Source organism: Natrix helvetica (assembly GCF_964273705.1).
Source record: "Natrix helvetica genome assembly, chromosome: Z".
NCBI classification, from domain to species: domain Eukaryota; kingdom Metazoa; phylum Chordata; class Lepidosauria; order Squamata; family Natricidae; genus Natrix; species Natrix helvetica.
Genome location: NC_138554.1, coordinates 136,321,696 through 136,347,466, shown reverse-complemented (window position 1 = coordinate 136,347,466; position 25,771 = coordinate 136,321,696). Strand labels below are relative to the sequence as shown.

Below are 25,771 nucleotides of genomic sequence, written 5' to 3'. Positions count from 1 at the left end.
GTCGAAGCATAAAACTCAAAATGGTTCCTATTTTCTGTGGCTTATTCAGGGCTGCACAGCATTACTTGCAATATGGTTTTTGAGGTACAGTTGCATTGCCTAATTAACATGGGTTTCCTTTATGTTAAATTTGGCTTTTTAAAAAGGTGTTTTTACTGTAATACATTTTTAACATAATACATTAATAATTCACCATAAGCCTCAACTTTCAAGAAAAGCCCCCCCTTTTAGAAAAAGGAGTGGCAGGAAAGCCACTGCGGATCAAATATTTGTTTTCTTAGTACACAAACTCAAGGTAAGAAACGCTGAAAATGGATTTTTACCCATGCCCACTCTGACCTTTTTTCTGTTGCAAATGCTTTTGCTTTCAATTCAAAATGCAGTGCTCTTTCCAATCCTACGTGCTCACATGTTGTTGGATGTTTTAATTCTTACGATGCAACTAGACAGGGGACTTTTCCTTACACAATAAAAATGTTCTTTTGTATTTTTATTATACGGGTAGACTTAGCATCTGAATAACAGTGCAATTATTCTTAAACCAGACCCTCTGCTATGTACATGGCTTGCGTTGTTACATTACATTTGTCTACCATAATTCTAAAATCGTTTGGCAGCCGTATTGTTGAAACTTTGCAAAATCTTATTTGTTAAACAAAGAGTAACTCGTTGCCAGGGCTCTTTTTTTTGCTGAATTGACTAAAGGAGCTGGAACAATTAGCAGGTGCTGAAATTCTGAGACCACCCCAAGCATATAAACTGCCCAGATACTGCTGGACATTTTGTTTATTTATTAAATTTATATTAACGGAGTGAGCATCTGCACTTCCAGCCTGAAGCACCCATGATTCGTAGAAATGCCGATGCCAATAGCCTCAGGGAATTTTGTCCAAGGAATATTGGAGAGAAGATTTTTGCAGTAGTCATTGGGGGCAGAAAATATTTGACCTGCTTGGCTCCTTTTGATGTAATCAATAACACAACGGGGTCTTCATTGAGAAAGGGCTCAGATTTACAATTTAAATTGTTTTTAATTATTTATAATAATAATAATAATAATTAGTTATTATTTTTAACCTTGCCTTTCTCGGATGGCTTGGAGGTTGGCAAATGGTTGTTAAAGTGTACAAACTCTGAACTGCATAACAAATGGGCCAGCAGAGATTGTACTGACCTAATCAACTGTGTTCCTCAGATGGGCAAGAAATAGCATGCACAAAATGTCCATTGAGCGCCATTGAAAAATGTCCAGTGAGTGCCATATGAAAGCAATCAGAACACTTAATACTACAAATGGCAAGAGATATAAGATTGCACTGCTACTGGAAGGATACAGGATGATGTAATGAAAGGTCATAGTAAAAATTAATTTAAATGTAGTTAAATTAGAGTATTATGTATAAAATGGAGTGATAATAGTTATAGTCAAATAAATGAGTAATAATGGTAATAATGCATATATATATATATATATGTATATATGTATATATGTGTATGTGTGTGTATATATACACATACATACATACACATGCATACATACACACACGCACATCATACATACATACATACATACGCATATATACATATATGTATGGATGTATGTATGTATGTATGTTATATTTGTGTTGTATTTGTGCTGATAAATAAATAAAGGGAGACTAGTATAGATCTATTTCAAGCCATTTAGCTCTCATCAGCTAGCCATACCCTTACTGGGATTTGAACCTGGGCTGTATTACATATTAGGCAGATGTATTAGCCACTAAACCCAGTAAGGGCATGGCTAGCTGATGAGAGCTAAATAGCTTGAAATAGATCTATATTAGTCTCCCTTTATTTATTTATCAGCACAAATACAACACACATATAACAAAGGCAACATTAAAAATATGGTTTTCTGCCTGGATGGTCTCCTGGAGTTTCTTTCCATATTTGGGCATACCAGGGGTTGTGACACAATACATATATATATATATGTATTGTGTCACAACCCCTGGTATGCCCAAATATGGGAAGAAACTCCAGGAGACCATCCAGGCAGAAAACCATATTTTTAATGTTGCCTTTGTTATATGTGTGTTGTATTTGTGTATATGTATTGTGTCACAACCCCTGGTATGCCCAAATATATATATATGTTTTCGTAGATTTTCATGGGTGTAGGTATGCTGGTTTTGTTGTATTCGGGTTTTTTCCCGTGTAAGTTTCCTCTTACACGGGAAAAGACCCGAATACAACAAAACCAGCATATATATGTGTGTGTGTGTATGTAATGTATATGTATGTATATGTATATATATATATGCATATATATGTATATGTATGTATGTATGTATGTATGTGTATATATATGTGTGTGTGTTTGTATGTTGTATTTGTACTGATAAATAAAGGGAGACTAGTATAGATCTATATTGATATATCAATATAGATATATATATCTATATCAATATAGATATATATTGGATATGAGAATTTGTGTAAATTGCAAGCTGGGACTATTGTGAGGAAGCACAAAGCTTTGTAACCAATCAACATACTGTATATAACTGGAGGATGATTTTTATGTTTGTGTGTCTATGTCTGTCTGTTTTATGTTTGTTTAAAAAAAAATTTAAAAGAAAAATGGCAGATCCTGAACCTGCTACCAATATCTGGAAAACAAAGCTGTTTGCCACCTGAGATTCTTGGGATCTCTGTTTTTAGCTTGAAACCTTTCATATTCAAAGCTAATGTGTTGGATCTGGGGGTGCACACTCAGCATATGTCCTCAGCTAGATCAAAGACCATGTCATAATACAAAATGTCATGAAACATGTCCTGTGCTGTCATTGGACTGTGCCAGATATACTGTCACTCAAGAGGGGACATCTCTGAGTGCAGGCCAGCTTCTGGAGTGAAGGCGTCTGTCCTTGCAAAGCCCCCGAGGATCCCGGTAAGGAAATAGCTCTGAAGGAAAGATTTAGTAGGTCACAGGTTCTCTAATAGACATTTAAAATGAAGTTTAACGACAGCAGATACTCTGTTTAATTTTAACTATTTAATTATAAAAGGTAAAATACAAAAAGAAAAACAAAACAAAAACTTACATCCAGCACTAACAACAACAAAGGGAAAAAATGTTGTACAAAAAAAAGAGAAAAAGCTGATCCAAATGCCAAATAAATTTAACATATAGAATTCACCCTGGTTGGATGCTGAAAAAGAGAGAGAGAGAGTCAACAGGTTAAGTCAACAGGTTAAGCTAAACATTACACTATTCTTCAAATCCCTCTGTTAACGATCTGTTATTGTGTTTGGTATGCAAAAAGTCCACAAACGTTTTCCAGGCTCTTATAAAGCTGTTTAATACATTATCTCTTATCAAAGCAGTCCATTTCTCCATCTTTGCTAATTCAGTCAATTTTAAAATCCATTCTTCATCTTTTTCTTTCTTTCCTCTCAGCCTTCATCATGTGAAGGGATAGGCCCCCAAATAGGTTTTTTCAATTGGCTTGTCCATAATACTTAGAAAACAGCAGAGATCCAGGTCCATCCTTCCTTGCCCAGAAGGTCTTCTTTTAAGCCAGGAGTCCTTTGCTGCCTTGATGGGGAGGAGGAAAAGCAGCAGGACTCTCACTTCTAAATAAAGCAGTCAGATAACCACAATCCCCACCCTGTGTTTCCTAATAATGCTCCCGGAGTCCATAGAAGCATTCATGGAAATAAAGGAAGCAGAGACTGGAATTCTGCTTTGCAGCTCCCCAAGTCTTTATTACATTTTTGCTTTGGGTATTTGGTGTTTACATTCCAGATTGGGTGGCAGATGCCTTGGTGGGTGTCTGGAAAACTCTGGTTGCCGATCTCCATCTTCAAGGCAGATAAATTGTAGGAGGGATGTGGAACACCAAGGAGACCCTTGTTCTGATGAAACTTTGGGAGAAGAAAAAACTAGGAAAAGCAACAATTGAATTTCTTTTCTACATGAAGCCTCCCATGATATTTGCAGATTTTATGGATACAGTTGTGATCTCTATATGACTTCACAGACAAGGTACTGCCTAAACTGTGAGAAAGCAGCCTCTTGAGCTATCTTTACAGATTGGCATTTGGGAAGAAACTGAGATTGTTTCCCACACAGCCAAAGTTTTACCTTTAAAAAGTGTTTAGGAATTGTGTCTTTTGTGGTCTGAAAGAGAAAAAAAGTTGTTTCAGGACCTACAGACTCATTAAAAATAGTTAAGGAGATCCATGTTAGTATTGTCTGCCCTACATGGTAGGATTTATATTATTAAAACAATTTTACCTTTACCTTTATTTCGATTTTTATACCGCCCCCTCTCCCCAAAGGGACTCGGCTATTAATTTTGGTGTTAATAGCTATTATTTTAAATGTGTTAACGCTTTATCTTTTCAGCCATCTAGATCTGGCTCTAGAACAGATGGGTGGGATAGAAGTTAAAAAATAAACAAATAATGATGTTTAATTCTGTAGGGTTTAAAGATGCTTTTGTTGCAATTGGAAATATAGGATGTAGCTTCTTTTCCCCAATTTAACTGGTGAAAATCATTTGGGGAAACAGGAATGTCTCCCATACATGGGGTGAATTGGTTCACCCATCTGGTTTCATGAAAAAAAATTCCCCTGACCCTTATAGGATATTGAAAAGTAGCTCAGAGCTCCCGGGGGCCTACCAATTGGAAAACAAATACCAAATATTCAGCTAAGACAAAAGAAGAAAGTGAAAAGTCCTGGACAGGGATGGGCAGTCTGATGCGGTCCAGAAATCTTGGATGGATTTCTCCCTTGCTGATTAGGTGAGGTAAAGGGGAACTGCCTTTTTAAAGAACCTGACTGCCCAGGAGAAAGCGTTTCAGCAGACGTCGAAATCTGCAGGAGAAATCCAGAAGTTGTGTGGCTTTTTGAGACTGGTGATATAAGACAGATGGAAGATAGCCTTTTCCTGCATCATTCCCAGAGTTTGGAAGACTCTTGTGAAGCCGTTGTCTTTGGCTATTGCTCTCTCTAGCTTTACAAAATACATTTAAAAACACTTATATTTAGTCTGGACTTCAGGGGCCAATGGTTTTATTGTTTGGATTTTAATTTACCAATCAATTGTAGCTATTCCCCTAGTTCCTTTAGGGAAGGAAAATTATTATCTTTTTATACTACTAGAAATTATACATTGGCCTGGCTGTTGAATGCCTGTTGTGAAGGATCATTCAGAACTGGAGGACAAAGGCATTTAAAATATGTGCTATTCCTGATGCTGTCTCTGAAAACCTATATTCTGATTTTCCAAAAGAAATGTTAATATTGTGCTTTTTCACCTACTATTTTATCTTTTAGCCATCAATCACCATTAAAGCGTGATGGAAGGCAGTTTCAAGCGAAGAATGAGAAACGCTATGAAGCGTCTCCAAGAAGAGGTAGGGAAAATGCTTTGTTCATGCGTCACACTAAATGCTATTGTCACCAAAGGTGGGGTCCTCCCGGTTCGGCTGAACCGGTAGTGGAATTCAGGCCTGGGTCGCAGAACCGGCAGCATCCCAGGCCTGCCATGCCCCTGAACCTAGTTCCCTCACCGCCGCAGGGCCACCGCCATTTTGGATTTTAGTGACTGCATGTGCGCAGTTCACTGTAAATTGCTCTGCGCATGCACGGAGAACAATTTACATTAAACGGCAGGCATGCGCAGTGAGCAGTAGGTGCACGCATGTTGTGAATGGGTAGTAAAACCAGCAGCAACCCACCCCTGATTGTCACCCAAATATGATAGGCAATATTGAAATGGGGAGGGGAGCAGTATAGAAATGAGGGGGAGGGGCAGGGATGGAGGGGGAGAGAATGGACATTGTGTTTGTCCTCAGTTGCCATTATAGGTTTTGGTTCTGTGCTTTATTTCTGAAATACATTTTTAGCTTAGGTTAGCTGCCCAGGAAATCCATTTTGGTGTCAGGATTAAGGCATCAGACTAGAAGGGATACTGTGAGTTCTCGTCTAGCTTTAGGCATAACCATGGGCCAGTCACTTCTTTCAGCCATGGGAGGGACTCAATGTCAAACCACTTCTGAAAAAGAAAAAAAAATACCACCAACAACAGGGATTTTTTCAGGCAGAATCAAACACAAATGAATGGAAGGAAAAATAAGAGAGACCTGGAGTCTCTATTGCATGCTGATCTACTTCTTTGTGGGATAAAAAGACTGTAATGGAAAACATTAATTTAAAAACAGTAAGTCACTTTATTGATATGACTAAAATGCCACAAAACAGCAGGTTGTTTAATGTTCCAGCCCATCAAACTATAAACAATGGAGATAAAAAGGGGGAAGACAAATTATGCCAGCAAAGATTGCAGCTGCAGAGTCCAAATTAAATGCTGGTATCAATGTAAACAGACAGATAGAAATATCAAAATATTTTATTTTATTCAGTGGTGTATACTTTCAGGCAACTGTCCAGAGTTTAGGTGCCAGAGATATCAGTTGGCAACTAAGATTTGAGGACAGAAAAACAATGGTTGATATCAACCCCCTCCCTCCCAAACAAATAGTTATTAGAAAAATTAGTGTCTTTAATTGCTAACAGCAAGTTTATCTTTTTAAAATAGTGTATTTTGTTAATGTTGCAGGAAGAACTATTAAGACTTCCCAAAGTAACACCTTCAGTGGCAGAAAAGAGACGTGATGAGGTATATAATATATAATTGTACTTGGTAAACTAAACATTAACAATGAAAATAAATATGACTCCTCTTGATTGGGTTATGTTTATAGATAGTTTTCAACTTACGACGATTGTTGGATTTCAAGTGAGAATTTGTTAAGTGAAATTTGCCCCATTTTACAACCTTTCTTGCTACAGTTGTTAAGTGAATCAGTGCAGTTGTTAAGTTAGTCACACAGTTGTTAAGTGAATCTGGCTACCCCTTGACTTTGCTTGTCAGAAGATTGCAAAAGGGGATCACATTACTTCAGGACACTGCAACTCATAAATATTAGTCAGTTGCCAGGTATTCAGATTTTGATCACATGGCCATGGGAACACAGCAATCGTCGTAAGTGTGAAAATGTTATGTCACTTTTCAGTGCTCTTATAACTTCAAACAGACACTAAATGAACTATTGTAAATCAAGGATTACGTGTAAATTACCAGATTTACAAATTAAATCAGTCCATACTTAAGGTGCCAGAATGGAAAGTACGTTTTTTAAAAAAATGTGTGGTCCCCTTACCCAATAATTTTGCTACTGTGGTTACTTGCTAAGGCACGTACCAGTTTGAGCATCTTCATATATCCTCCTTCATCAAAGATGTTCAACTTACAGAGTTCATTGAGTTAACCTGATCCAGTGGTGCAATTCAGCCGGTTCTATCAGGTTCGGGCGAACCGGAAGTCGTCATGTCCAGTTTTGACAGTGCGAATGTGCGGAGGTTCTGGTGCATGTACAGAGGTAGCTCGTGCATGTTCACATTTGCAAACCAGTGATTTCTCCCCTGACCTGATCTGAATTCTGTCTGGTGCCCCCTTACTATCTGTTGGGAAAGTAACAGAGGAGATAAATCTGATGTGATAACTCTTATATATCTGTTTCTATGTTTGTAGGAAAACAAAAACAATAATGAAGTGTTTAATAGTGGCATAGTCAACCTAACAGAGCCTGAACATTTCATTACGCTTACCAGCATATTTTATTAACCCTTAAGACTTTAATTGCTTTCCAGCTCTATACATCAAGCCACTGCCAGTTTTCCAAGCACCTGGAAGATACTCCCACACCTGTGCTCCGTGAGGAAGAGGGAGATCATAATTTACGTTTCACCATACGTAGTTACCAGGTAAGCAATCTGTCAACTGGGGAATCTGTTGAGTGTATGTTCTCAAGAAATGCAGAGTTTCATATGTGACTGGCTGGCTTTTAGAAAGGAAATGCCTCCCACTTCTGGTGGCCATGATCTCTTAAGGAGATCAATGTGATGATAAGATAATGGATATAAAAAGCAAGAAATGGAAAAGGAAAAAAACCAAATTATGCAAGCAGAGATTGCAGCTACCAATAAAGGCCAACGTATAGATAGAACAATATCAAAATTAATCTTTTTTTATTCAGTGCTATGTACTTCCAGGCAAGTGTGCAGAATTTAGACACCAGAGGCATCAGTTGGCACCTAAGATCTGAGGATGAAGAAACAATGGTTAAACATTGCCCTTCTCCCCCCCCCCCCCCATAAGCGAAAAATTTATATGCTGACAATCATTTTGTCATTTTAAAATAGTGTGTTTTGTCAACATTGCAGGAAGAACAACTTGCAATAATGCAGAGACGTTTGTGGGAACAAAGCAGACTAATCGAGGTATGTCATATATAAGACATTAACCAAGAGCAAGAGCACCATTATAGAATTCTTCATTTTTAGGGCTACTTGTGATTAGGTTATTTTGATGTCCTTGCAAATGAAATCAAACTCCACATTTAAGTTGCTAATTCAGAAAGTATATTTTTAGAAAGAGGCGTGATCCCCTTCCCCATTATTTTTGTTGGGGGTGAGACTGAGGAAATCAGTCTCTTATCAGAGCTGGACAGCCTTTTTGTGATGCCGAACAATGTGGCCTTCTGGGCAAAGTGAGTGAGGCTTAACTAAAATGGCAATTACAACAACACAATATGATTTGTTTCCTAAGCATTTACTCATCATATCTAAAATTTGGAGGGCTGGTTTTAAAGTTTGAGCCTTGTAACACAACTACACTCTTATCTTCAGCCCTGGCTGAAGGGTTCATTGCCTAAGCTGGAACTTTTTGGACCTTCCCTTTTCCCATCCTCTGTAAACCACAAAGGTTTAAATATGGGAAGGAAGGAGGGATTGTAAACACCAGCCTCTCAGTTTGAAAGGCCACCTAATCCCATCCCTGTTTCAAGGCAAAGAGTTGTTAATTGTTAAGTTAGTAACATGGTTTTTAAGTGAATTTGGCTTCCCCATTGCTTTTGCTTGTCAGAAGGTCACAAAGGGGGATCACATGACTCCTTTGCAACCGTCATAAATATAAGCCAGTTGCACATCATCTGGATTTTGATCATCTGACCATGGGGATGCCACAATGGTTGCAAGTGTAAAAAAGTTACAAGTCACTTATTTCAGTGCAGTTGAAACTTTGAAATACAAACAAACTGTTACATAAGTTGAGGACTACCTCTACTTGTTCATATACATATATACACATATTCACACATACATCACTTGTAATGTATTTTGACTTTTCCAGACTCTTCAGATGAGAATAAAATGCCTGCAAGAGGAGCTAAAGAAGTCAAAGGATCTGGATTTTATGTAAGTCATGGCATAATTGAAAATGCCTTTATTTGACGTAGAGCTGTGTGGCATAGTGGTTAGAGTGCTGTATTGCAGACTATTTCTGCTGACTGCTGTCTGACTGCAGTTTGGCAATTTGAGTCTCACCGGTTTCCATCCTTCAGAGGTGGGTAAAATGAGGACCCAGTTTGTTGGGGGCAATATGCTGACTCTGTAAACCTCTTACACGGTGCTGTAAAGCATTATGAAGGAGTATATAAGTCTAAGTGCTATTGCTAAATGCTATTGCTACATTCATCTTGGAAAGGTGCACTTTCAATTGCCCAGAATTTTCATCCTTTTTGTGTTGCATTCCTTAATCCATCAAGTACCAAACTTTACCTTATGGCAGCCATTTTTTAGACTGATAAGTAGATTACATCCAAGCCAAACTGAATTATTGAATATCTTTGGAGTTCTAAGAGAAGACTTTAATTTCTTAAACAATTTCTACTGAAAGGAGGTTAAAAATAAATTTCCTTCATGTTAATACTATTTATATTCACCAGTATTTGTATGTCTAAACAGCAGTGGCAATGGCAATAGCACTTAGACTTATATACCGTTTCTCAGTGCTTTATAGCCCCCTCTAAGTGGTTGACAGAATCCCCCCAACAATCTGGGTCCTCATTTTATCAACCTCGGATGGATGGAAAGCTGAGTCGATTTTAAGTCCCATCAGGATCAAACTGCTGGCAGTCGGCAGAATTAGTCTGCAATACTGTATTCCAACCACTCCCCTACCAGTTGGTCTAGAAGACCTCTAAGGTCTCTTCCAACTCTATTTTGTATTATATTATAGTATAATATTATATAATTATAATTATATATAATATAATTATTACAATTGAGTCAACAAATTATATTATAATTATAGTAAATAACTATATTAAAATGTAAAACATAAACATTGTAAATGTAATCACATATACACCACTAACAAACCATTTCCAGATGACGTCTGAAAAATATTTTGTGATAATTTGCTGTTTATTATCTTGATGGATTATTTGCCATCAAGTCAGTGTTGAGTCTCAGTGATCACGTAGTTTTGTTATGAGCATATTATCATGAGATAATAAAAGCTTCCTCAAAGGGAAGCATTTGTTCAAATCTTTGTATAATCTTACTAAGTATCTACACTTTGAAGACAATATTCATAATACCTACAAAGGGACTAGCCATTGTATCAAAACAAATAAACAAACATCAATAATACAGTTCCCCAGAGTTTGGCATTTCTTACAATGTACCTTTATTTCGATTTTTATACCGCCCCCTCTCCCCAAAGGGACTCGGGGTGGTGATGTAGTCTGATAATTGAATATGAAGAACACCTTTGCATTCAGTGTGATTGTAACACTAGAGAATTTAGTGCTGAAGTGCTGAAATTCTCCAGCAGAAAGAAGGAGGAACAAAATACCAAAAGTCAGAATAAGAATGGAATGGAATGGAATTAGGAGTAGAGTAGAATAGAATATTAGATTGGAATGGAATGTGGAGTGGAGTGGAATGGAATGGAATGTAAAGTAGAGTGTAGAGTAAAGTAGAATATTAGATTGGAATGGAATGGAATAGAATAAAATAAAATAGAATAACAAAGTTGGAAGGGACTTTGGAGGTCTTCTAGTCCAACCCCCTGCTCAGGCAGGAAAAACCATTTCAGATTGGTTGTCCAATCTCTTCAGTGTTGGAGCATTCACAACTTCTGGAGGCAAGTTGTCCCACTGGTTAATTGTTCTGTCAGGAAATTTCTTCTTAGTTCCAGATTGTTTCTCTCCTTGATTAGTTTCCATCCATTGCTTCTTGTCCTACCCTCAGGTGCCTTGGAGAATAGTTTGACTCCCTCTTCTTTGTGGCAATCCCTGAGATATTGGAACACTGCTATCATGTCTCCCCTAGTCCTTCTTTTCATTAAATTAGACATACCCAGTTCTTGCAACCATTCTTCATATGTTTTAGCCTCCAGTCCCCTATGGAGGCAATTGTTAACTTCTCACAATTGAAAACAACTGGAGGAACATCTGTGCTGGCTGCAGATGGTGTAACCAGTGAACTAGGCCAATAAAATGGAGTGGATATAGCATAGGAAAGGGCCGTATTTTGAATTTTGAAGACCATATCGGTAAATTTGACATTTTCTGCTCATATTGGAAGAGAAGCAATAAAAGATATATTCTTCTAATAAAGGTTGGAAAACAACCCGGGAATAGCAGTTGTTGTTTCATAGAGACTCTAACAATGACATTTTATTAATACCATTTCTATCTCATCCTCCCTCATAAACAAGCTACTTGCCTTATTTCTAAGAAAACAACTTATTGGAATATGGTGACACTTTGGCATTTGTGAGATGTGAGAACCAGAGGCGGGCTTCACGGAAGTCTACCACTGGTTCGCTGCAATCTCACTTTGTGAGTGCACACGCCTTCCATGCATGTTCACAGCCTTCTGCGCATGCACTGTGCTTGTGTGTGCAGCTTGCACGCATGTGCACAACTTTGAGAACGTTGCTAAATAGGACGGCATGGAACTGGAAAGTGGGGCACCCGCAGGTTGCCCCTACCAGTTCACCCAAACTGGTCTGAACCAACTGAATATTATCGCTGGTGAGAACCATATCCTACATCCGTAACTTTACTTTGCTTCTGGAAATTATTTTTAAACGGTTCATACTTTTTTTGAAATGTGTAAGAAAAAAAGTTGTTTACATCTAACGATCATAAATAGATTAAGCAATGCTAAATACTAAAGTTAATATTATTAACTTGTAATTAAATAATCCAACTCTTCTAAATATAGGGACATCATAATATTTGATTAAATCCGACTTCCGGTTCCGGCGGCTGATGGCGACGGGCAACTCGTTTGCCCGCTCCGGCTCCCCGGTGGGCTTCCCCACTCCTTGGGGGGCACAGGACGCCCCGAAGAGGCGTCCTGCCGGAGGGGCGGCATCGCAGGGAATCCCTGCATCGCCGGCAGGAGGTCCCCTGCGCGCTCAAGGCACCGGGGAGCAATATCGGAGGGCGCGTAAAGCATCTTCGCGGACAGGCTGCACGGAAAATGAAAAAGTAGAAGGAAGCAGCGGCGGTGTGGTGAGGCGCATACCCCCCTTCACTCCCTTTAATGATTTGAAGAACTTTTCAGCAGCTTAAAACTTTCTCTTTCGGCTAACTTGGGAGGCGCGGCTGGAGGGAGGGGGATTTCCCCCCCCCCTCGGACAGGCGGCTTGGAACAATTTTGCTCTCAGCCCCAGGGGAAGGAGGAGGGGGGAGAGCCAACCAATGATGCCACACCCTTGCTTAAAGTGACTTTCACTGAACTTAACTCCATAATTTACTGATGATCTGAGGACTTTGGGAACTTTGAAAACTTTGTTATGCCTCTAAACCCGAAGCTGGCAGGGCAAGATGGCACACTTCCGTTGTCTTCATGAACTGTGAAACCTGACTCCACCTTTAAAAATTCAGACTTCCGGTCTTTGTCTCCGTGCTACCCAGATGAATCTCTTGTGGATTGCTACTCTTTGAACTCTCTGGGGTGAAAAACTTTACTCTATTGCCAGGCTGATTAGAGAAATTCTCTCCTGCTTGGATCCTCTGCCTCCTGGACTCATCTGGCTGCTCTGCTGCTCTAGCTGTCCATTCTCTACACTGACTGAACTCTTTATTCTATAAACAATGTCTCCTAAAAGACCACCCCCTGGAAAGCCTGGCTTTGCTACCTCTGCCCCGACATCAGCAACTTCCAGTCCTGCTACACAATCAAAGATAACTGACCTGATGCAACCTAAAAGTACAGAGATGGATTTGCAACAAATGCTTCAGCAACTCCTACAGGGACAAGAGGAAATTAAGAAACAATTAAAGGAAATGAAAGAAGAAAACCAAGCCCAAATTCATAAGAACTCACAGAGACTGGACCTTGTGGAGGGTGGGGTGGCGGAGATGAGGGTGGGTAGAGGCGGTGCAGAAGGGAAACAAAGAACTTGATACCCAACAAATGAAAACAGAATTTGAGAGAATGTCCTTTTATCTTAGATTTCAAAACGTGATGGAAGCGGATGATGAAAACATAAGGGACATCATGATAAACATTTTGGCTGAATATATTCACAAAGAAAAACAACAGATGGAATGGGAGATAGATCTGGTTTATAGAGTGAACTCAGCCTATGCCAGAACACACAATGTACCCAGGGAGGTACATATTAAATTTCTTAGAAAAAGCACAAGAGACGAAATTCTGGGTGTACAAAGGGGGCAAGCCCTGACATACCATGATAGGGAAATAACTATCTTGAAGCAGATCCCCAAAAAAATTAGGGAAAAAAGGAAAAATTATTCGCAATTAGTGAATAAATTATACCAGAAGGGGGTGTGGTTTAGATGGTTGATGCCTGAAGGTATGTTGATATTCTGGGAGGAGACAAGAATTAGAATTAACACACCCATAGAGGCACAGGCCTTTATGGAAAAAACAAAATACACCTAGAAAAAACAGAAGATCCTACAACGGATATGCAGGACACGGGAGGGGCCGGAGCTCTGCCGGCGGGGGGAGAAGGGGCAATACCAAGAAAGCTCAGATCACAAAAATGAATAAGAAAATCTCGTTGATATAAACTGACCGAAAGTAATAATGGAATTAACATGTGGATTATATATTACTATGTATTAAATTGATTGAAAGTACCAATAGAATTAATATGCTGATTATATATGACTATGTATTAATGACTTATACTCAGATGTATACTATGAGTTTGGAGGGAGGGGGCGCCTACCACACTTTGCAACTGCCAAAATTTGTATACCTTTCCACTACCCTTTTCCTTGTAAATTTTAAAAAACCAATAAAACTTTGTTTAAAAATAATAATAATAATATTTGATTAAATCCCTTAACAATATAATGTAGGTATAGCTAAAAATCAGGGAAAGTTTACTGTCTTGTCACTTTTGCTGAGCATTTCTAACATACACAATAATTGATTAAAGCAATGTTTCCTGTAAGCCAAGACTGCTGGCTGTTGTAATAGAAATAGCAAAACAAAATTAAATTGCATAAATTAAATATATAAACATATCCTACATGAAGGTATTTTCAATATTTTTTAATTTGAAAAAAAGCTGATCCAGGTAAAAAAGAAAAACAAGGAAACTAATTTCACTCTGATCTTCATAATTTGCAGAAAGACAACAATAATTTCAAATCTCTTGCCGGACAGAGAAAAGCTCGACCATGAGAACAAAAAGCTTTTGAGATTATGTGGAGAAAAACAGCAACTCTGTGAACATTTTGAGGAAGAACTGAGCAGGTGAGAAATTTTTAGATAGCAATCCTGACTTTATCTTCCTGTTAAATTCTCTTTAGCTCCCTCTCTTGCTCATATTTTATACACAATGTTTCGTGTTGAATTCCCTTCCCTGGAACAACCTTGGGGGAAATAATAAGTGTTTTTTAATTTTAAAAAAAAATGATATTCAAGTGTAGGAAGTTAGCACCCTCCCCTCCTCTAGGAAAATGAGATATTTTAGGAAATATTAAAAGGGAAGAATATTTCCCCTAAAAGGAAGGCAGAAACTCACCCCCCTTCCCCCTTTGTCAATGGGTCATTAAGGCCTGGGTCAGTCTATTCTACAAAGATCTACCTCCTTCAGGTAGAGCCATAGGAGGAATTGCCCAGAGGTGGGTTCTGGCTTCTTCTACTGCTGATACATATAAAGCACGTGCATGCTCTTTGCGCATGCACATTCTTGATACGCACTACGCGCACATGCGCAGTAGTAAAAAATCGGCAGGAACCAACCTCCTGAATTGCCCAAAGCCCCTTCATTACATCATCACCCAGCAAGAGTCAACCAAGCCTGGGACACAGACAGCCTACAAAGTTAGCTAACACACAAACACACACACACACACACACACACACACACGGAATCTGAAAGCCAATGGGATAGATTTCTTGCACAGGAAAAGGAAACTCTTAAGGCAGGGCCCAATAGAATGTATACATTTTTCTCCCTTTGTCACACATGTGCTTTTTTTGCCCAGGATCTCAAGCCATGTGATCCTGTCCACCATTAAACCATCTTTCCAAGCAGCCTCCATGTTTCCAGTGTTTTTCTCCCCACTTGGAACTGAACCCAGATGGACGTTTCTTCCAACATAAGAAAAACTAAGGGAGATAATTTCAGCCTGGTGTTGATATTTTTCAGACAGCAGAGAGTAGTCTGTGACCTGTTGTCAGACAGAGATAAGCTCCAACGTGAGAACAAGGAGCTTGTAGGAATCAATCTCCAACTGCAAGGACAGAAACAGCAATTCTCTAAGTATTTTGATGAACAACTGAACAGGTGAGAAATTTTTAGATAGCAGCCCAGACTTTCTCTTCCATAATTTAATATTAAATTCTCAATAGCACCCTCTCCTGGACATACATTATATAATCTTCCGGGTTGAATTCCATTGCCTGAAACAACCGTTGGAGGGAAATACGAGATGGATTTTTTCCCCACCTTCTTCAAAACATTCTGGCTGTCCAAGCATATTAAGCTGCCTTTATTGTTTCTCATAAAGTCTTGTTCCCTGAAGGACTTCCATTTCCAGAGACTTTGTGTTTGATTAAAGCAATAGAAAAGGAAGAGAAGGGAGCCAGGGGGTAGTATTCACTTACTTTCCCTACCAGTTTGCAAATGTGAGCGTGCATGCACTTTTGCTTGAAAACATGCCTGAATAGGAGGGCATAGAGTCAGGGCGGGGCAGGTGGCAGGCACCGGGTCACTGATGGCAGCACTGGGTCACGGATGGATACCACAAATCTCTTCACAGGGCATCCTCCTGGCGAAATAATGTGTAATTTAGGGGGTGCACATTGATACCGCCTAGGTAGAGAGTACCACAATCTTAGGATTGTGCACTGAAATGAGGGACTTGTATTTTTCGGAGTATAAAATGCACCTTTTCCCCCCAAAAAAGAGGGTGTAAATCTGGGTGCATCTTATACACTGAATACAGCATTTTTGGCTTGCCGAAACCCCTCCCTCTGTGCAAAAATAGATGTGCAGAAGATTTGGGAGGCCTGCAAAGTGCTTCTGGGGACTGGGAAGAGCAAGAACGAGTGAAAAACGGCCTCCCCCCCCCCCCTCGGAGCATTCTACAAGCCTCCCAAAGCATATGCATGCCCTTTTTTGTGTGAAAAATGGGGCGTTTTTTGCTCGTCTTTGCCCCCAGGAGCACTTTGCATGTCTCAAACTCTATGCATGCCCCATTTTTCACAAAAAAATGAGGCATGCAGAGAGTTTGGGAGGCCTGTGGAGTGCAAAAACTTTTTTTTTTTAAATTACCTCTTCAAAATCTTGGCGTGTCTTATAGTCCAAAAATATGGTTCGTTCTTTCCTTGTGTTGGAAGTTAAAACCCACCCCTCTCCTAGAAAAATGAAATATTTTAGGATATACTAAAAAAGCAGAATATTTCCCCTAAAAGAGAAGTAGAAACTCAGAGAAGCAGAAATTCAGCTCCCACCTTTGTTAATAGGCCATTAAGGCCTGGGCCAGTCTATTCTATGTAAGAAAGATCTACCCCATTTCATTGCCATTCATTGCACACCCACCAAGTTTCAACCAAACGTAGCACACAGACAACCTACAAAGCCAGCTTATGACCTCTGACAGCAACTAATCAGGATACACTTACTTTGGCCCAGGAAGTTCAGAACCCAGAGAGGGCATAAAACCCAGGGACTCTCAGCATCTCTGCCCTTTTTTCACCCAGGACCTCCACGGCATGTGATCCTGTCCACCATTAAACCATCTTTACAAGCAGCCTCCATGTTTCCATTGTCTTTTTTCCCCACTTGGAACTGAACCCAGATGGACATTTCGTCCAACACTTGTCTCTGGGTCAGATGCCTAAGGCCTATGTGCAGTTTAATGCAGCTGAACTCAGTGCAATGGGAAATGTAATCGCAATGGCACTTAGATTTATATACCACTTTACAGTGCTTTGCAGCCCTCTCTAAGCAGCTTACAGAGTCAGCCTATTGCCCCCAAAGAACCTGGCTCCTCATTTTACCCACCTCAGAAGGATGGAAGGCTAAATCAACCTTGAGCCTGGTGAGATTCAAACTGGCAAATCCCAGGCAGCCGTCAGGCAGCAGAAGAGAGCCTGCAGTACTGCACTCTAACCACGTGGCTCATATAATGTAATGTAAGCTATAACTCCTAAACACAATTTAATTCATAGGATTAACGGGGGGGGGACGGGACATGAATGTCTCCTGCATGGTGACTTTGCCTCCCCACCACCACCTGGTTTCTTTAAAGAATCATACATTTCCCATGTTATCCAAAAAGATATTGAAAAGTAGCTTAGTCATCCTCCACATGTAGGAGTAAATCTCATGGATCTGAATGGAACTTTTCCAAAGATGTACAACGTAGGTTTTTTAAAACTCTCCACCCCTCCACTGTCAAAAAAATATATCAGATTTTGGAGTAAGAGTTTCCTGAAAACAAGCACTTCACATTAGAGTTTCTAAAAATATTTTGCTGTTGACGCAGCTGCATATCTAATCTTCTGATTTTTCTAGAGAGAGCAAACTGAGAAAAGAGTGCTCTAGGTTGCTGATGGATAGAGACCAGTTAATATCAATTTTGTGTAGAGAGCACACAGACTGTGTTGTGAGTGTGTGGCAAACAAAGCCAGAAGATAAGAAAGAAGATATGGAAGAGATGAAACCTCCATTCCTGGAAAACACACTAAAGAAGGACTGGCTTAAAGCTTCTGTAGACAACCTGAAAACCAAAAAGTCCAAAGAATCCAGGAAAAACGTCTTGGGGTGGCTTCAGGAATCTTTGAAAAACATAAATAATCTTTCTAATAAAACATCAAGACCCAGCCTGGCAGAATGGCTTAAAGGATCTCTGATAAATCTTCAGAAGGAATCTCCTGAAGCATCTAGGAAAGATGTGAATGATTGGCTGGATATGTCCTTAAATCAACTCCAGAAAGAAGGTCCAGAAACGTCCCATCTGAATGTGCAGGAATGGCTTGAGGCTTCTATCCAAGGCATTCAAGACCTTCAAACGTCCGAAGCGGAGCCTCGAAGCAGACTAAAGAAAGGATGGCTTGAAAAATCAATAGAGAACCTCAAGAAGCAATATTCTCAAGGACCTGTGGAGAATACATTGAAATGGCTTCAAGAATCATTCGAAAGACTCTCATCTTCTACTGAATCTAGACCAGTTCTAGAAAAATGGCTTCAAGATTCCTTGAAAAACCTGGAAGGGGAAAGTTCTGAAGTAGACAATCAAGATGTCAAAGAATGGCTTCAAACAACTATAAATCACCTTGAAGGAGAAGGACCTGAAGCACCCCATCTAGATGCTCAGGAATGGCTTGAAGCATCCATTCAAGGCATTAAGAATCTTCAAAAGTCTAGGGTAACTTTTCAAGAAAGCCTAAGAAAAGAATGGCTTGAAAAATCAATAGAGAACCTCAGGAAGCAATATTCGGAAGGACCTGTGGACAATATACTGCCGTGGCTTCAAAGATCCTCAGAAAAACTCTTGTCTTCTACTGAACCTAAACCAGTTCTAGCGAAATGGCTTCAAGATTCCTTGAAAAACCTAGAAGGGGAAAGTTCTGAAGCAGACAACCAAGATGTCAAAGAATGGCTTCGAACAACTATAAATCACCTTGAAGAGGAAGGACCTGAAGCATCCCATTTAGGTGCTCAGGAATGGCTTGAGGCATCTATTAAGGGCATCCAGGATTTGAAGGGACAGTACTCCAAAGGAATAAGAGCAAATGTGGAAGAGAGCAAGGAAATGATAATTAAGCTAGAAGGTGCCCCCTCTGAAAAAAGCTTAAGGAATGGATGGCTCCAAGCCTCTTTAGCAAGTTCCAGAGAGCATGGATCTACTGCATCCAGAACAGGATTGCAAGGATGGCTACAAGCATCTCTGGGAAAACTCAAACAAGAATCCCCAGATGGATCTAGGATCAACCTGGAGGGATGGCTCCAAGAATCCATACAAAACGTTCAGGAGGGATGTCCGGAGGAATCCAGGCAAGATGTGAAGGACTGGCTTGGGATAGCCCAAAAACACCTCCAAGAGGGGGGGCCTGAAACGACCCATCTGAGCGTGAAGGGGTGGCTGGAAACATCTATCCAAGGTTTGCAGAAGGATATATATAAAGAGATGATAGGAAGGACAGATCCTGAAGTGCGGAGGAGAAAAGTACCCCTCCCCAAAGGAATTACTTATCAAGGAAAAAAGGTATATGAAGAGCATAATTGCTTAATAGATAAGTCACTTAATGTAAAATAAATATATTAAGGATGGACTAATTGATACTCAAAATGAGAAACAAGAATCCCTGATATACTCATTTCAGAGATAAATGCTACCTTTTGTCTTTTGAACCCTGAGCTCAAGAGCCCGATCAGGATAGGAATCATTTCGTTTTAAGAAGAGCAGCTACCGTATTTTTTGGAGTATAAGACGCACTCCCCCCCCCAAAAGTGAAAATTTGGGTGTGTCTTATACACCGAATGTAGCGAAAAACGCAAGACATAGAGGAAGCAATGGTCTGTGGCAATCCCTGCAGCCTGGAACAGCTGATTGGAGGTATTCCGGGAGGCCGATCCACCTGCCACAGCTGCTCATGCTGAATCTGGCTGCAATAACGTGCTGAAGCTGATCTGGCTGTTCGCTATTTGCTGCAAGGACGTGGCAGAGTTTTTTGCAGCAATCACATCCAGAAAGCACACACCAGTAATTGATTCAGCAGGACTCCATAACTTCTCTTTAGACATAATATAACACATTAAGTAAATATACAATACCAAAAGCAGGTTTTCCAACCTGGAAGTTCAGCAAAGGAGAAAAGTTTCACTTTCAGTTTTAGTTTCAGATATCAAAGAAAGCATGCAGCTTTAGTATAGAACAAGCCATACCCCAGCTCCTTGTGGTTTCCTTTCTTGTTGCTCACACGGCAAATACTGTTTGTTTCCAAACAGCCCTCAACTCTCTCACACACTGACAGGACACTAGCCAGATGAATACCATGGATTGTTGAGCGATTTTTCTTCTTTTCCTCCCCAAAAACTAAGGCACGTGTTATACTCTGGTGCGTCTTATAGTCCAAAAATACGGTACTCTTTTCCCCAGGAGTTGCAGGAGTGATGGAAACACCACCTTCAGATGGCTCCATCTGGGTACTGTGAAGCTTCATCCCTCAGGAAAGAGACCTTGTGAAGGACATCCTGAATTCCTCTGGAGAATCAGTAGCCCCACAGCCCATCATTTAGATCGGCCTTTCTCAAGCGGGATTGTACAAGAGGTCGCTAAGGGTTTCATCAGGGTCCATAAATACATATATATAATTTTGTGCACCATGCAATGCCAACTATACATATTTTTTATGGAAATTGTGTCTTCCAGGTAAAAAAGTTGAGAAAGGCTGATTTAGGGAGAGGGAGAAAGTGGAGAGAAATTCAACTATTATCGGTTGATCATAAAATAAAAACAGTTTTGATTATAGGGACTCTATGATACGTATCTGAGGAATTAGAACGGATCTGAAGTTTATCACAGTCCTCTTGCAAATAAATGAAATCTAGCATTTCTTTCTTTTTTGAAGTCTTACATTTCAGAGAATAGTGTTCTGTGTATATAATTTGCATATTGCATTTAGCTGGGAAGATTCACAAGTTGCAAAAACGTATTGGACATTACAGAAGGAGAGCTGGGTTAAGAGTTTGGAAGCAGCTTTTCTGAATAACAGATTTTTTTTTAAAAAAAGAAACCAAGTTTATCTGGAAAAGATGAATTAGGTGGGATGCACCCATCTGACTTGGAGGGGGTTTGCTAATCAAAATCTGATGCATTCCAATTATTTGCTACAATTGTGCAGTTTAGGTAATGACTCCATAATCAATATACCTATTAATGTCAGAGATGTGCCTGGAAATCTATTCATGTATTGTTTCGTTATTTGCCCATCATGCTTCCAGATTGTAAGGAAGAACCTACAAAAGGAGAGATCTTGGTGCAGGTATGCCTTATTCTAATCAATATAGTCTATAATCATAGATCAATAGATCTAATTCGCCCGAGTCTCCTTCCGTTCCATTCCCTCTAAGTATTTGGGAATGGCCGTATCCCTTAAAAGCTCTGGATCAGGAAAGAAAGTGTTCCTGCCCCTTAACTCACTTTTGCCCATGAGTGGTGCCACTCCATGCTTGATGCTAAGTGCCCTTTCTGAAGGTGGGCTGATTATTGCTCTTCAGGCCCCCTCGCAGCCCGATGCGTCACTTCCTATCCCAGTGGGCCCCCAAATACATCCGAAGGGAGCCAACCTTCCCTCTGGTGCCCTGTAGAATGGGAGGGGTTTGAGAATTCCTTGGATAGGTTACACCTGATATCCGCTAGATAAGCTGGGCGACAGTTCCAAGGATTCCTTAAGTAACATGGCTCAGTTGAGTAGAGATGACGCAGTTTCGAAAACGCCCGGCTAATGAAAGGCTAGGGAGCATCGTGAATTAGCCAAGATTCTTCTAGCAAGCTGTTCTCTTTTCTCTGCCCTTTTCAGAAAAAGGCAGGGAGAAATATTGAAGATCGCTGGAGTCATCATCCTTCTGGTGGTGTTCCTTTTTGCTCTCTTTGTACATTTGAGGCTGTACTGCATAGTGACTGAGTGGGGCCTCAGACCTTACTAACTTTTTGCAGGATGAGGAAGAAAAAGCTCCTTGTTATTAGAGCCATCTCATCGTTGATGTTACTACCCCGTCGGATAATGAAACATCCACAAGCAAGAACCAAATTCAGAGAACACTAAAGGACTCCACCAATCCTTCAATCCTGAGTCACAGAGATTATGTTATATTCCATATTCTCCTGCAAATACATTTTTTTTAAAAAATTGTATAGTGTTTCCTATGTGGCGTTAATGCTGTTCTTTAATTCCCCCCCCCCAATAATTGTACTAATTAAATATTTAATATGAATTCTTGGTCTAAAGCCAAAGGTGAATACTGCCTTGGTATAAAAGTGTCTCTCGTATCTGCTACTTCCAATCTTATTAGCATCACTCTGACCGAAGAAATAAACTGGAAACATATCAGCAGGTATTTTCTGTTGTGAATTTCCAGAACTACTATTGTTATTTTGGAATGAATGATAATATATTGTTTTCCTAATGGAACATCTGATTTATAACCATTGAACATTTGCCACCAACAGTGATGATTAGGTTTCTGGAATGGGAAAGAAAGGAAGCAAAGAGAAATAGTGAGGGGAGGGAGGGAGGAAAGAAGGAAGGAAGACAGAGGAGAAATCCAGCAGTTCTGGAGAATCGGTAGCCGAAATTTTGAGTAGTTTGAAGAACCGGTAGCAGAAATTTTGAGTAGTTCCGAGGACCAGCAAATGTCACCTCTGGCTGGCCCAAAGTGGGGTGGGAATGGAGATTTTGCAGGATCCTTCCCTTCGAGTGGAGTGGGGATCAAGATTTTGCAGTATCCTTCCCCTGCCATGTCCACCAAGCCACACCCACAGAACCGATAGTAAAATAATTTGAATTTCACCACTGAAGGAAGGGCCAACGGACAAGAAAATTGTACCCCAAAATGCCAGGTACAGATAGATAATGGTTGATCAAGGATAAACAACAAATAGACCAAGATTGGGTGTGAAACACACATTGTCACCTGTAATAATCTGGAGAGCACAATTTACTAGGAACAAAGATGTTTGTGAACTAGGAATCAGGGCAATGACATCTGGATGGGTTTAAGGATTGGGTTATGAAACAAAGTCTACAAATGGCTTCCTCTTGAGCTCAACAGATACCTTGGATAAGCCATGATTGCTTAGCACATGTATGAAAGGAGCAAGACAGATTTATTCGGCATGGCTAGGGTGAGGATTTCAGGAGAATCTTGATGAGAAGGACTGAATACCGTATAACCTCTCAAAGAGAATCTGGGCTTCCAATAATCAGACCTTGGGGCCTGAAGTCCAGGAACATCTGTGGCCTGCCCTTGATAGCAATGCTCTGTATTCCTCTGACTCTTGTAGGAGAAGCCTTGTCCAGTAGCAGCTAAATTTTGCCAGGATTGTGCTGCACTTACTTATTTAATAAATGGCACCTACAGAGAACTAGCGAGCATAAACATCACTGATAATGTTACCTAGTTTTGGGAATGAAACGTCTGCAACAAAACAGCCAAGCCCAAGAACCCCTCATTCCAACCTTGAGCTACAAATATTCTCCTTTATTGGGGGGGGGGGGATTTTATTTTTGTGAAAAGCTGTAACTAAGTTCAAGTAAGTACACTGTGAAGATGCCATTCTCTGCCAATCAGGGAATTAAAAAATCCAAAAAAGGCTCCGTTTTTGACACGGTGCATCAGTGACGTGCGGTGAGGTTTATGACTGGTGAGGCACTGACAGTGCTGGGTTTCAAATATTTTTAGACTTGTGGACTTCAACTTCCAGAATTCCACAACCAGGCATGCTCAGTTCCAATTTAAAGCGACAGCATTTGTTTTTCTCCTTTGCTCCTTTCTTTTTCTTCTCCTTCCCCTCCTTCCTCCTTCTCTCCCTTCCTCCCCCTCTCTCAAACACACACACACAGAGAGAGAGAGAAGTTGGATTGAACTATCTCTCCTACCCCTTCCCTCTCTCACTCACTCTCAAACAAACCCTCCCACACACAAAAGTTGGATTGGATATATTTTCCAGTGGCTTGAAAGCAGCTCCTCTGCCACCACCCCCCATTCCCCTGCTGCCTTTCCCAAACACCTCCATCATTGCAAATGCAGCCTGCTGTCTGAGTGGGAAATGCCTGGAACACAATAAAGTCCACCCACCACCTCCTGCTGGCAGGCTGGGGTGAGAGGAGAGGCAGAGAAGCCGGAGGGGAGCCGAGCCGAGCCTTCCAAAAGAAAGAGGCTGGGGGGAAGTGTGTGTACTACAGCATGGCTCTTTGCCTGGCTTCCTGCCTCCTCCTGTGGTCTCCTCAGTGCTCGCTTGTGCTCTCCCTCCCCAAGTGTAGTTTGATTGCAGGTGGAGCCACGTTGCCTTTTCAAACTTGTAATCAGTGAAGCTGAGCTAGATTTTTATATAGTTTTATCCAGCTGTGTGTGTGTGAGAGAGAAATGAATGGGGGCCTGGGGAGGAAGTCACTACACTTGGGGAGGGAGAGCACCAGTGAGGTTAAGCAGAGTCATCCACGGTGAGGCAGCAACTAGCTCAGCTTTTTCCTTTTACTTTTTTTTTCATGATGAGAGTGGTGAGGCTGTGCCTCACTTGCCTCACCTGACTGCACGTCACTGCAGTGCATTATAGGTAAAGGTTTCCCTCGCACTTATGTGCTAGTAGTTCCTGACTCTAGGGGGCAGTGCTCATCTCCGTTCAAAGCTGAAGATCCAGCACTGTCCAAAGACGTCTCCATGGTCATATGGCCGGCATGACTAGATGCCAAAGGTGCACGGAACGCTGTTACCTTCCCACCAAAGGTGGTTCCTATTTTCCTACTTGCATTTCTACGTGCTTTTGAACTGCTAGGTTGGCAGAACCTGGGACAAGTAGTGGGAGCTCACTCTGTTACACAGAACTGAGGATTCGAACCACCGAACTGCCGACCTTTCTGATCCACAAGCTCAGAGTCTTAGCCACTGAGCCATGTATTTTAGTGCCACTCAAAAATAAATCCCACTTCAATTGGATGAAGTATTTCTTTTCCTAATACTTTCCTTTGTCCAAGGTTCGCTCTTGTGATGGGGGGTATTTAATACTACTTGACAATGGGAAATATGTTATCATAAAAAATACGGTGCCTATATTTTTAATAAACTGCTGAAATCTCCCCTTGAGAGAAAACCCTATAGATATTACTCAACTTGGCTGGAGAGGCGACCAGATGCTTCGGGGGCGAAACGGAAACATCGGAAAGTGCCGCTGGTGGCGCTGAATTACTCGGTGCGCCGCCGGCTGTCTCTCTTCCTCAACCCACGCACCCCGATGGCAGCGACTGGGCGACGCTAGCGGAGAAGCTGGGCTATGAATACCTAGAGATCAAGCACTTCGAAGCCCAGCGGCACCCCACCGGCGTCCTGATGGATGACTGGCAGGTGCGGAGCCCCAGCAGCGCAACGGTGGGGCGCCAAGACGTCCTCACTGACCTGGGACCCAGCATTGGTGAGCGCCCGACCGCATAGGAGCAGGTTAGGTTGCTATCCGAGGGGCGGGGTGTACCCTGCTTTGGGAAGCCTGCTGTTGAAAGGGGATCGCTGCGCTGTAGCCTGCGGTGAACGTTGGGCAGGCGTCCTGAAATTGCCGCTTCCTCTGGTCGCCTTGGCAGAACCCCAGCTTACCTCTTCAAGTGGAGGTCTTCAACCTTGGCAAATTTAAGACTTGTTGA

At 40.9% G+C, this 25,771-nt stretch overlaps 1 protein-coding gene across 1 annotated transcript; it reads left to right on the top strand.

The window, feature by feature from the left end:
* Positions 1 to 21,403, top strand: LOC309401181 (uncharacterized protein). Its single transcript, XM_081970237.1, has 9 exons — positions 1 to 295; positions 5,333 to 5,412; positions 6,618 to 6,677; positions 7,712 to 7,825; positions 8,285 to 8,341; positions 9,252 to 9,316; positions 14,531 to 14,656; positions 15,558 to 15,695; positions 21,363 to 21,403. The coding sequence occupies exons 2-9, from the start codon at positions 5,356 to 5,358 to the stop codon at positions 21,367 to 21,369; spliced, it is 624 nt and encodes a 207-aa protein (XP_081826363.1). The 5' UTR covers positions 1 to 295; positions 5,333 to 5,355; the 3' UTR covers positions 21,370 to 21,403.
* The last annotated feature ends 4,368 nt before the right edge of the window (positions 21,404 to 25,771 follow it).